General features: G+C 28.4%; 1 protein-coding gene across 1 annotated transcript in view; it reads left to right on the top strand.

The window, feature by feature from the left end:
* The first annotated feature begins 373 nt into the window (after positions 1-373).
* Positions 374-13,469, top strand: part of LOC142330332 (homeobox protein rough-like) — a 55,355-nt gene continuing 42,259 nt past the window's right edge. The window contains exon 1 of the mRNA XM_075375558.1: positions 374-594. Coding sequence (XP_075231673.1) covers positions 393-594 — 202 coding nt within the window. The 5' untranslated portion in view covers positions 374-392. The remainder of the gene's footprint in view (positions 595-13,469) is intronic.

Here is a 13,469-nt window from a genome sequence, read left to right on the forward strand (position 1 = left end):
ATTATATTGAAAATAAATTATATAATAATATAAGTAATAACGAAACTTTACCGGATAACGGTGTAAATAGTAATAATCCAATAAACAAAGAAAGTATATTACCGAGTGAAAATAAAATCAATTTTAATAATCATAACAAAAACATTATAAATAAAGAAAAAAATAATAAAAACGAAAATCCATCTATCAATTTAATTCATCAATCTACGAATAATAAAGATAATAATATAACAAATAATTATGAAACAGAAGAAAGAAAATTAAATAATAACGATACCATGACATCAGCAACTACATCAAATAGGATAACAATAGAACAATATAAAAATTGGAAAACTGAAGATAGTATACGATTAACAACAAATAATATAGAATGGTTTAAAGATCAAACGATGTCAACAACATCTTACAGGGATGTATTTTCAAGGCCGACGTCTTTAATTCCTGTTAATTCTGGACTTCCTTTACATTTAGCGACTGGCATACCGTTTCATAGAAGAATTGATGATGGATCACCCCATCCGATGTTATTAAGACCATTTTTACAATCGACAAATACCGAAACTCATTTTCCGGCTGGATTTACCGCATTTTGTAAGTAATAATTATTTTTTTCTTTAATTTTATTTATTCTATACTTTTATAACAGATTTTTATATTTAAATAAAATTAATAGAAAAAAATTTTATGTTTTTATTTTTATTTTTTTAATAAAGGATCTTAAATAAATTAATAAAAATATAATATAGGATCAGATATAATCTTAGATGGTACACTATAACGTATTTTAATAAAAAACTTTTTAAAAAATCGCTTACGAAATATAAATCACGTGATCAAAATTTTAAAATTATACTTAAAAACAATCTGAAAAAGATTACCTTTATGGTATTTTTGCAATCCAGAAAACCTTAGTTTATTGATGGCCATAAATTTTTGAAATTCCTTTTGATATTGTTTTTCATCAATATCCGGATTTTTTATTTTTTTATTTGTTTCGTAGGGTAATTGTTTTATAAGTTCACTGTTACTTTATATAAAAACGAAACTAAAATAAATTAAATTACAAAGTTATAACCGATCGTAAAAATTGGATGAAAACAATTTTTTAAATATAATTTAATATTTTAATATTTAATATTTTATATACAATTTTAATATTAAAATTTAAAAAAAATTAGTAATTTTTATCTAAAAATAGGTCTTATTAATTAATTTAATTCTATTAATTGGAATTTAATAGCCGTATTATATATGTTATAAGTGGAATATAAACTTCTTTATATACAGGATTTAAGATAAGAATAAAAATTAACAAAAAATTAAATCATTTAATGTTACAATTATTAAAGAACAAAATATGAGTTCTCGCTAAACAGAAATATTCATCTACGTAAAAACTCACCTGAAAATTTTTTTTTTGTAAATAGAATTGATTTCTATGATTATTAATAGTGATTTTTTTGAATTGTAATAATGTACAAGATTTGTATCAGATAACGATCTCAAACCGTACAGAAATTTTGTCTTCGGAAGAAATTCTTCCGAAGACAAAATGATAATTTCGTGTTATAAACAGATAAGAAATATCAAAATATTAAATTAATCATATATTAAATTTGATTAAATATTTGCTTTTTATAATTATTTTTATAAAAAAAGTCCACGTTTTAATAATAATAATAATAATGAAAATAATTCAAATTCATTCAAATGCTTTCTTTAAGTATATCAGTTACGATACTCAAAAAAAAACAGTGTTGTAATAAAACAGAATATAAAGATTAAAAGTAATTTACAAGACCGAAATAAAGTTCTCATATTTAATAAGAATTTTATTTTACATAAGTCACCACCTAATTAATTCTTTTCTTATAAATTTATGTATTAGATGAACATTTTTTTTATTAATCATATAATACCACATTTCCTTCGTTTATGTTAGGATTTTCCACATAATAATATCAATAAAGAATTTTTCATTAATAATAAATAAATATATTAAAAAAATTTAAAACCACACTTATACTAAATGCGGTAAAAAGTATAAAATAAGAAATATGTAAAAAACATTTAAAACACCACTTTTAAATTAAACTCACTAAAAGATACAAAAATAATTTTAGACCAGTATCTCAGAATGCATTTAAAAACAAACTTTGATGGTGATATGAAATTAATTTGACGCTAAGACTTCCACTTAATCGTACATATCACCATCAAAGCTTATTATCAAATCCATTTTGAGATACCATCCTAAAATTATTTTTTACCTTTTAGTGCGTTAAATTTAAGAGTTAATTTTTTTTGTGTATTCTTTATTTTCTACTTTTTAGTGCATTTAATATAAGAGTAGTTTTTAAACAGCTTTTTTAATATATTTATTATTTTCAACTTTTTAGTATTCATAAGTTTATACTTTACACCTGCGTTAGCGCACAGGTTTGAGCTATTTAGCGAAAGATCAGATCGCTACGTTTTACGGTGAGTGAATGTAATAAAAAAAAGGGATAAACGATTTAATTTTCGGATAACCAAGATCCGGTCGATCAAGACGGTACCCGATACGTTAAACAGTTAGCGCTTGACCTGCTGATACATACACCGTTTGAATCGTGAAAATCAGACGAGCGGTTGCCGAGATATTACGGTGACATCCCATCGCACCTCTCACGAATTTCCGAACGGCGCCCCGAGGGCACTTAAAAATATTATCATTCGACGGGTACCAATGGGAGCGGATATGGTATAATCGGAGGAAGTCGAAAAAATTTTTCAGAGCGCTAGGACCGATTGTTTTCGAGATATTTGCGATTTTCGTTCGAAAAATTCGGATCCGGTTAAAAGTTACTAAATTTCCCAAAACTTCTGTCGCTACTATACAGAATTTCTAGTAGCAACTGTATACCCAATATATATCTCACTTGTTTATAAAACTAACAGCGTACTATCATTTAGCTTCAGTCAGTTATAGTAGGTAGAGGTCTACTTTTTGGTAAAATTATGTATTTCAAATTTGTGCGAATTTTAGATCCAAACTTACCGAAACAGTCTACGTTATCTTTCACTAAGAAAATTTTCATGTAAACGACGTTGCATAAGTTCAAGGGACATTTTTTTCACTTAGCAACTTTGGGTATCTTAGCGACTTAAAAATGTGTTGTCATCAGGAGTAAACCTTTATGCAAAATCTCAGAGCAAATGGATAAGCGGAAGTGCTCCAAAATTCGACTGAAAGGTTCCGTACCATGAATCTCACATACACAGTCAAAGAGCGAGTTAATATAAGAGTGGTAAAAAGTAAAAAAATGTATTAATATTAGGGCAGTTTCGTACATAATTTAAGAAAATAAATATTTTTAACTATATTATTGATCTTCACAGTAGTTTATCTTATAATCGATACTATCTAATATGACTTTAATTTAAATAATATATCAAAGAGGTTAAATAAACATTATTCATTAAGTTCTGGACGATTTAAAAGTTAAAAAAAAATTATGTATATGTATATTATGTTGCAATTTTATATTTTGGGTATTACTACTTTGGTTTTTATATCTTAACAGAAGATTAGGTACTTTTCGTTTTACGTTACCCACTTTTTTCGCATTTTTCTGCATAAAAATTACTTAATACAGCATGTTTTACAATAATTTATGAATAAAACATTATAGAAAACATGATGTTCTATAGTAATTTTAAACAAATCAACATATTTACATATTAGTTAAGGTTAGCGAACGAAGCGATCATAGGTAGATGCCAAGTGAAGCAATAACGGATTGGCAAATATACCGGAGAAAGGGTGTGTTCCGATCACTCATTAAAAAACTCAAAAAATATAGGTGGTCGGTAAAAAGAAGGAATGACGGTAGAAATAGACGAGTCCTCGTTTTCAAAAAGTACAATAGAGGCAGAATTCTTCCAAATCGATGGGTATTTGGAGGTATTTGCACAGAAATTATAAATATAATCTAACCTAAGCTCGCTAATCTTGACTAATTAGCGGTAATGTTTTGATTATTTAAATAATAAATAATTGCAGTAATTATTTAAATAATCAAAACATTACCGCTAATTAGTCAAGATTAGCGAGCTTAGGTTAGATTAGATTTATAATATTATAAACAATAATGCTTATATTTTTAATATGAAAATTATGTTAATATCGAGAGTGTTTCAAATGACTGGTATAAAACATTATGTTAGTGTGTTTTCTCTAATGTTTTATTCATCAATTATTTTAAAACACGCTGCTATTTTAAATAACTTTTATGTGAAAAAATGGGGGGGGAGGAAGTGCGGAGAGGGCGAAAAACGAAAAAGTACCGAGAAATAACTATAATTTGATTTATTTTATATCATGTATCCTGTGTAACTTTTACTATTAATACGAACCGTGTGATACCCATCTTGTAAAAAATGAGTCAACTATCAGTAACAATATAACTTGAAAATTGGTTTTAATTACTGTAAGTAATTTACAAAATTAATAATAATTTCGTTGTTTTTGTACAGAAAGAATAATTATTTCAATTTTTTAGAAATATATTTCGCGTTATTTTAAAAAGAATAAAAATTGCTAACAAATAGTGAATGAACAAAAAAATTCATGAATATTATTTAAATTATAATAAATATTTGTGGGAAAGTAATTACGTAAACATATTTTTTTTAATATACTGAAGTCCGTTAAAAAAAATTTTCATTAAATCAATATGATATACCTTGCCAATTCTTTCAAATTTATATATAAACAACTTATTAATTTGTGCGATTTATAAATGCGTATAATACATAAGCAAATAATTTTGTTTATAATTGGTAATATGTAACTTTTTTGTTATAAATCCTTTATACAATAAACTTTTTAATGATTTAGAATAAAACATATTTTAGTAATATATTGTTAAAAAATATTCTTAATATAATTTATTACAATGTATTTACGAACAAGAAATTTATAAAAATAGGACGGCAACGAAATGCTGGCCAGTTATGCAATTATTTTTTTTTTTTGGGGGGGGAGTTCCTATACTCAAGGGTAAGAATTCGGGTAAAATGAATTTTTAAGAAAATAATCCCTAAGTGGTATAAATTAAAAAAAAACCTTTTTAAATGTTTAAAAAATACAAAGTTACGCCAATAATAATAAATAAACAATTTTCTAGGAAGGGATGAACATTTTTGGTTAATTTCTTTTCAAAGAAATAATAAAGAGTAAGTGTTATCAAAAAATTAAGATTTTATATTTTTAACCTAATAATGGTTTGCGAGATGGATTTAAATTTAAAACAAATTTTTAAATCTTTTTTTAAAAATTAAAAAAAAAATGTTATTACCACAGACCATAGGAGTGGGATAAGCGAAGAATTTTTATAGTGATTTGAAAGCCCATCGATTTAGACAATATATATTAAAAGAAAACCCATTAACTCCTTTTCTGAAGCAAGATATAGCTACAAAAAAATACAGTAATTTTTGGCGAGTTGGATGAATATTAAATAAAAAGTTTCGGCAATTTGTGATCTCGATAAAAAACTTCAACTTTTGTATGGAAAAATTTTTGCTAAGCAGCCCCAGTAAAGATTTGAAATTTTATTTTGGCCAAATTCCTACCCTTTTTTTAAATTTTTGTAAGAATTTAATACATTCTTTTCCACAAGGTATTACCTGTTTACCAAGTTTGAAGAAAATCGGTCGACGGGTTCCAGAGTAATAAGGGCAATGAACATTCATATGTACACGTGCACGAACGTCTGTCTGACAAAAATAGATTTTTTTTGGACTTTTGGACATTGGAATAAATTTTTTCTAAGCAGGTTATTTACAATCTATTTAAAACAATTTTTTTAAATATTTTTTTTAAGGTCTCCTTAAGACATAAAAGTTAAAAAAAGTTCAAAATAAAAAGAAATTTTAACCGGTAAAACTTTTTAAACAAAATAAAAGAAAAATCTATCATAAATTAATTATTCACATTCATCGATTGAAAATTATCATATCAAAATAAGCCTAAAAACTAGCATAATTAGTATGTGTGATTATAAACGCAATCAAAGTAAAAATACGACTGGTGAATTTACTTAATAATCTTATTAAACCACGGGCAATGATTTAACTTGATTTTCCAAATTTGAAGAACATTTATAGAAAATTCTTAAATGATGATATTCGAGGCTTTGAAATAATACAGTAAATATTTCATTTTTGAATTGATTATTTGCGGTTCATTAATGTAACGTTAAAATAAGAAACGAAATTTTTATTTAAAAAAAAATGTTTTTAAGATCGATAAGAAAAATAAATAAGTACGAGTAATTATTTAAAACTGAATATTTTATGTTAAGAATACAAAAAAGCTGGCAAATTGTTGCAAAACTGTCCCGGATATTATTAATACAAATTAGATACGTTAGAGCCGATAGCCGATTAGTTAGGTTAGAGCCGAAGTAGGGAATAAATTTTAACAAAGATTTTTCTAAAAAATATTCATTTATAGGTTAAGCTTAACAAATATGCTTAAGTATAACGTTTTCTCTAAATTTTAACACACCCTTCAAAAAAAGATAAAGTAAGAAAAAATAAAGTTTTGAAACTATTCTGCATTTTAGATCCGAGGTCTATAATTTAAAAAAAAAATGTAGGCGTTTATTGATAGCTCTGTATATGAAGTATAAAATCTTAAAAATTTTTTGAAAAATATTAAAAGCAAAAAAACAAAAAAACATTTATTTCAGTTTTAAGTGATGGGTTGACTTTTTGAAAAAAGTTTTTGGTTTATTTATATATACATTACAGATAACAAAGGCTTTAATAAAGTTTTCTCTAAATTTCCTTAAAAGAAAATCGAAATTGATTTTTCGTGATATCCCCACCTCCTTAATGAATTCAGAAAAACATTAATACGATTACTGCTCGGTATATAAAGGTTTTTGAGCCTAATTTGAAGAAAATCGATTTGATTAATCCTGAGAGATATAAGACCAAAGGCAGTGCCTTTGGTCTTATACATATGCATTTATAAACATGTTTTTTTGTTCTAGATGACTACATAGACCCTAAAATGTAAAAATTTGGAAAAAACCGGTACCCTGTTTTAGTCATGATCACCATACTTACCCCTTTAATATAATTATTCTATCTATATTCGCCGGGAGATCAAAATGAAAAAACAAAAAATTAATTTTAAAGATCTGGTTGTAAAATATTTCCAGTATATATAATATTTTCTTAATTATAAAGTAATTACGTATAATACTTTACTTATATCTAATATATATATCTAATTTAAAAAATTCGACTGATTTAATGCAGCAACTTTCTTTCTGTACCAATCCCTTAAATCAACATATTTTTATTTTCCCGTCTAGATAGCGCTACAGCAGAGTTATAGCTCCAGACGTTTAAGTATTGTAATCGGTCCAACTTGGGCATATGCGTTTTCTCCTAATCTTGACGTTTTGAAATCTAAGGAACCCAAAAAATCGGATGGAAATTTTACATATGTTAAATGTTCGTATATACGTGTGTATTCGGTGTCGGCCTCTAAATTACCTTATATCTCCAGAAAAACTGGACCGGTTTTGACCAAACTTTGTCAGATTACTTCTATGTATGAGGCATTGATGCCATAAAATTTTCAACTTGAAAGGTCAAGGGGTGAGGCTGTAGAGCAAGGTCATTCCCTGTATCTCGAGATTTCGCCTAATTAAGGTCATATTTTTCTTAGGCATATTGTTAACAACTAAAAAATAACAATATTTCAAAAAAACGTTTTTACAAAATCGCACCACCGCCCCAAAAAATGCTCTCAACTACTGCTAATGTCAGAGGTGAGTAGTAACATTAAATAAATGAATAATATTTAAAGTGTAAAAATGTAACTCGGTCTGACTGGGTCTCGAACTCGATCGCCCGGTTACACGCTACCTGGTGCATTAAACCTCGCGGCTACACCACTCTGCCAACCGTACGAGCGAAATTTGTTCTACGCAAGTCGTGAAAATACATTAGTTTAGTTAGTGCCGACCGTCGCTGCTAGTACCGCCACACCCACGCGAATTAATGCGCGCGCGCTTTAGTTAGAATGATCGAATTAAAAAAACGAAAAAATATTACATTTAAATAAAATGATAAATATTTTAAATTAGGTTGTGTGTGTAAGCCGTGCATTAGAAACAACCCACAGTTGTAGGACTTCTAGAACACGGTTTTAGTCGCGTGACGGAAAAATCTTACAATTGTGCTGTCAGTCTTTTTTATACTCTATTTTCTTAATTATATGTTTCACATATTCTAATTTGTCTTCTTTGATTTTTTCCTTTATACTTTCTTCAAATAATTAACTCTCTTTTCATAGTATGAAACATTTCAGGGATGCGTGGTGGGAATGATTTTCTGTGTTTTTTCTTTTACAAAGATGAAGTAGAGGTTGCCAATACGAAAAACAATACCACGAGACACGTATATATATATATATAGCATACTCGTACATATAGCAAAAAGTTCTAGAAATGAGTGATCTTATTTCCTAGACATTGGAACTTCAACTGTCAGTGAATTAGTTCTACACGACAATTTCTTACATTTGGCTTAAGCAATATAAAAAGACCACATGCTAACATGCAGAGATAATCGTAATCGGTCTTTAAATGTAACGCCTATCAGTAGATTTATATTATTTCATTAATATATCAGTAATTTTTCTTTCTTCTAATTTCAGGGTTTTTTATAACCTATCCGTAAAAACACGCATCCTGTCTTATTTAATCAGTAAAAAAATCTCTCTCAATTAATTAAAAAGTTTTATCGGAGCTAAACATATGTAATAATTCTAAAATTTAAAAAACGTATAAATAAATCTGCCACACATCACTTTTCATAACCCTTGAAAACCGTTCATTTAACTATTTATTTTGTTTGTTTTTTAATCTCTTTTCCCCTCCCTCTAATTTATTCTACATCCTCATAATTTTGTGATATATCTTCCCAACCCCGCTTCAAATCACGTAGTCATCCGGAGTCACCGATCTCATACATTATTCCAAAATTGCTCGTTTACTTTTTTGTTTTTTAATTCGGTATACTGAATATTTAGATGGTGGTAATAACATTTTTATGTTATTAAGTTCCAAAACTGAATGAATTTGATCTTAATCAAAATACTTACAAAGAATAAAATTTTACAATGATACTGCTGAATTATTTCGTATTTGCCTAGGGCTGGCAAACCCTCAAGTGATAAATAAAATTTCGAGTCATATACAACAGAACATTATTTTTATACTTAGTCTTTATTACTTTTCTCCATCAAAAGTAATACTAATAATTAAAGTAAGAAGAAGAAGAAATAATGAAAACTTGGTATTAAAACAAGTAAAAGGTTATATATAAAACTTAGCACAATTCAATCATATGCTAATATATTCAAAACATATCATAAAATCTAATGAAACTACTATCTGTTTATTTATATGCAAATAATTATTAATTCATGTTAAATTTTATCTTCTACCAATATGATAAAAGTTAATGAAAATTATTTTCAGTAAAATAATACCTCATTTAAAAAATTAAAAATTTTATCGATTAATTCGTATTATGTTCTAGAAGTCTAGTGCAGTTCAGTTTCATAATTCAGAGCTCGAACACAGCTACATCAATTGTTCATGATGAGTGTACCTGTAACTTTGTCACATCGATAGATCGATAAAACAGATTGTAGGTTGTTAATTAGAAGCCATAATCTCTCCCTTTTTTCTGTTTCGCCCCCGGAACCACCATAAGGTATTACTTCAGATGATGATGATACGTATGAATGTAAATGAAGTGTAGTCTTGTGCAGTCTCAGGCCGATCATTCCTGAGATGTGTGGTTAATTGAAACCCAATCACAAAAGAACACCGGTATCCACGATCTAGTATTCAAATCCGTATAAAAGTATACGGATCCTTGTCTTTACTAGGATTTGAACCTTAGAACTGTCGACTTCGAAATCAGCTGATTTGCGATGACGAGTTCACCACTAGAACAACCCGGTGGGTTGATCGAGTCAATCTGGCGATCGAGTTTGAGGGACCCAACCAGACTGAGTCACTTTTTTACACTTTAAATATTATTCATTTATTTAATTCTATCGTTCACCTGTGAAGTTAAAAAATAGCAGTAGTTTAGAGCTTTTCTTTGGGGTTGTGATTTTGCAAAAGTCTTTTTTGCAAATATTGTTATTTTTTAGTTGTTAACAATGTGCCTAAGAAAAATATGACCTTAATTAGGCGAAATCTCGAGGTACTGAGGATGACCTTGCTCTATAGCCTCATCCCCTTATTTTTCAGTTAAAAATTTAATGGCATCAATGCCCCATACATATAAGTAAATCTGACAAAGTTTGGTCAAAATCGGTTCTGTAGTTCAGGAGATATAAGGTTATTTAGAGCCCGACACCAAACGCACACACGTATATAAAAACATTAACATCCATAAAATTTCCATCCGGTTTTTTAGGTTCCTTAGGTGTCAAAACGTCAAGATCCAATGAAAACCGCGAATGCCCAAATTGGACTGATTACAATACTTTCCCTTCTAGAGCTATTGCTCTGCTATATCGCTATCTCGACGAGAAAGTAAAATTAGAATGAAACGTTCAAACTTTTTTCATGTAATTCAATGGGGTTGTTTTAGAGTTACTAGTATAGAACAAACATCATCCAAATACAAATATATTAAGCTTTTCCTAACATTAAAGAGTTAAAATTTATTTACTTTTATTGTTAGTAACATAAAAACGATTAAGACAATTATGATAGTTTATTTTTTACAATCATACGTTGACTAAAATTTCTGGAACGACTCGTTACCATAATGTTCTCATAATGTTTTACACGAATATTCTATAATTAAATTCTATCGTGAAAAATATATGAATTCCGGTAGAATTTCTTAAAAACAATAACAAATAATGAAAGTAACGTCCGTAAAATTAGATGAATGTGTATAGAAAAATAATAACAACCTCCCACATCACCTACTACATATCTCTCTACTGTAATAATATTTGAAACGAGACTTATTTACATATATATAAAAGATCATAATATTTTTTAGGATAACAATGAAAAATCTATATTTGACGACGGTAAATATAAGCTTTGATGTCTTTGATCAAGTATTACATAGAATCGGATTAAATGGGAATAGAATAAATAAAATCTTTTATAAAAAAACAGATTACTGGACGGTTAAAATCTATGTACAATTACTAATGCACGTTCTGTGAAAAAACCTTTAAGATTAATACTTTTCAACTATAAAATTTTAAATAATATATATATATATATATATATAGATATATATATATATCAATAGATTTATTAATATAACACCCAGAAATAGAAATTTAAATGTACCACAGTAAGATATCAATTCGGACCAAAACTTCGTAATAATTTGAGATGATTAGACGTGGTATAACTTGAGGAAATTATCACAGTAAGAAAAATTAATTAAAAAGTGTTATTAAATCTGGTATAGATATTCGTGAATATTGGATGTACTCGTTTTTTTAAATACTTTATTTCATTCGAGAATTTGATAAATAAAAACAAAATAGATCTTTTATTCTGATCATTAGTTAACAATACATTATACAGATTACGTTAATAATGTTTAGATATGCTATTCCATAGATAAAAGGAAAGGAACTGGCCCAGAATTTGAATGAATGGATACGGAAACCGTGACAAAATTTTCATTCGAGAACTATAAAAAATATATAAATAATTATAAAATTAAAAAAAAAAGGTAATTAAAGTTAGTATTATTTATTTTAAATGTAAACACATTTAAAATAAATAAGTAATATTAAGATAATATGAAGAAGCTAAATATAAAAATACTACAAAATAGTTCACAAATAAAAAGGCGTTAATGAAAATTATTTAAACGCGTATTTATATTAATGTTAAAGGGAACGTACGAGTAGAAATATCAGGGATTTTTTGTAATATATTTATTTAGTATTATTTAGAAGTTCATTGGTAAAGTTATTGTTTATTATTTCTGCAAAGAAATTTTTTTAATTTGTACTTTAAATAAATTGGCAGAAAGAGTTTTTTTAAATGAATCGGTAATTTATTAAAAATTGCATGGCATTAGTAGCAGAATAAGGCGTTTCTTTTTAGTATTGGGTTGAGTCACACGAAAACGGGTCTACTGTTTGATTTGATAGTAATACATGTTTTTTTTTCAGAATAAGCTGCTGTTTTTTTAAAAACGCCTTTCCTTTCTTTTTCCTGTTTAGCCTCCGGTAATTACCTTTCAGATAATACTTCAGAGGATGAATAAGGATGATATATATATATATGAGTGTAAATGAAATGTAGTCTTGTACAGTTTTAGGTCGACCAGTTCTGAAAAGTGCAGTTAATTGAAACCCAATCACCAAAGAACACCGGTATCCACGATCTAGTAAGCAAATCCGTGTAAAAATAACTAACTGACTTTACTAGGACTTGAACGCTGGAACTCTCGACTTCCAAATCAGCTGATTTGGGAAGACGCGTTCACCACTAGACCAACCCGGTGGGTTTTTTAAAATACGCCTGCCCATTTATAAATTTAAACGCAAGGATTAATTAACATATTTAATTTTCAAAATATCGGTCTACATGATTAATGAATGTGGGCCCAAACAACGGCTTATTTTTGTTTCTGGAAAAATTGTTTCTGACATTTTTATGGAGCCCCACAAAAATGATATACTTCAAATTGGAATTCCCAAATCTTCTCGTACGGAAATGGGAGAGATCTACCCGGGGGGGGGGGCATTTAAGGCGGATGTGGGAGTCATCCCGGAACTTCAGAGATGGCGGATTGCAAATACGTGGAACTGGGTGATGAGTCGACTCAGTTCCATATCGTGATCGACTGTTTTAAAGTATAACTGTGCGCGGAGACGCTGAAACCCTCTGCGGAATGTGATTATTGCAGGGAAGATGATGCCCGCAAAACACACCGTATTCATGTACGATCGGTTCCTGAATCATAGAGAAGCATGATTAAAAAAGTTCGGTATGCTTACCCTGGATAACATCATATACTGCAGACCGAACCGGTGTGGCAGGCAGTGTCCAAGATGTTGATCAGGAACGTCCGTACAAAGACGGCGGAGGAAATGAAAGGTTGAATAATTCCCTTGAATCTCCTTTGCAGCTGTGTTTATATTAGTACAAGAGCTATAGCTGAAAAAGTGGTTTGATCTTTGTGGTGAACGAAATTTATTGGAAACCGATGTATTACTAAGGTATGTTATTCAAGCAGGATTCGAGCAGGCTGACAATTTTTTTGGTACAGGGACCAGGTAAGACAGATAGATGAAAGATGCCAGTTTTCCTGGAAACCCTATCCATCGATGCTTGAAAATCGATGTGGTACAGTGAAAAAGTTAATAATGCACTAAATCTAAG

Source organism: Lycorma delicatula, chromosome 9 (assembly GCF_047948215.1).
Source record: "Lycorma delicatula isolate Av1 chromosome 9, ASM4794821v1, whole genome shotgun sequence".
Lineage (NCBI taxonomy): Eukaryota > Metazoa > Arthropoda > Insecta > Hemiptera > Fulgoridae > Lycorma > Lycorma delicatula.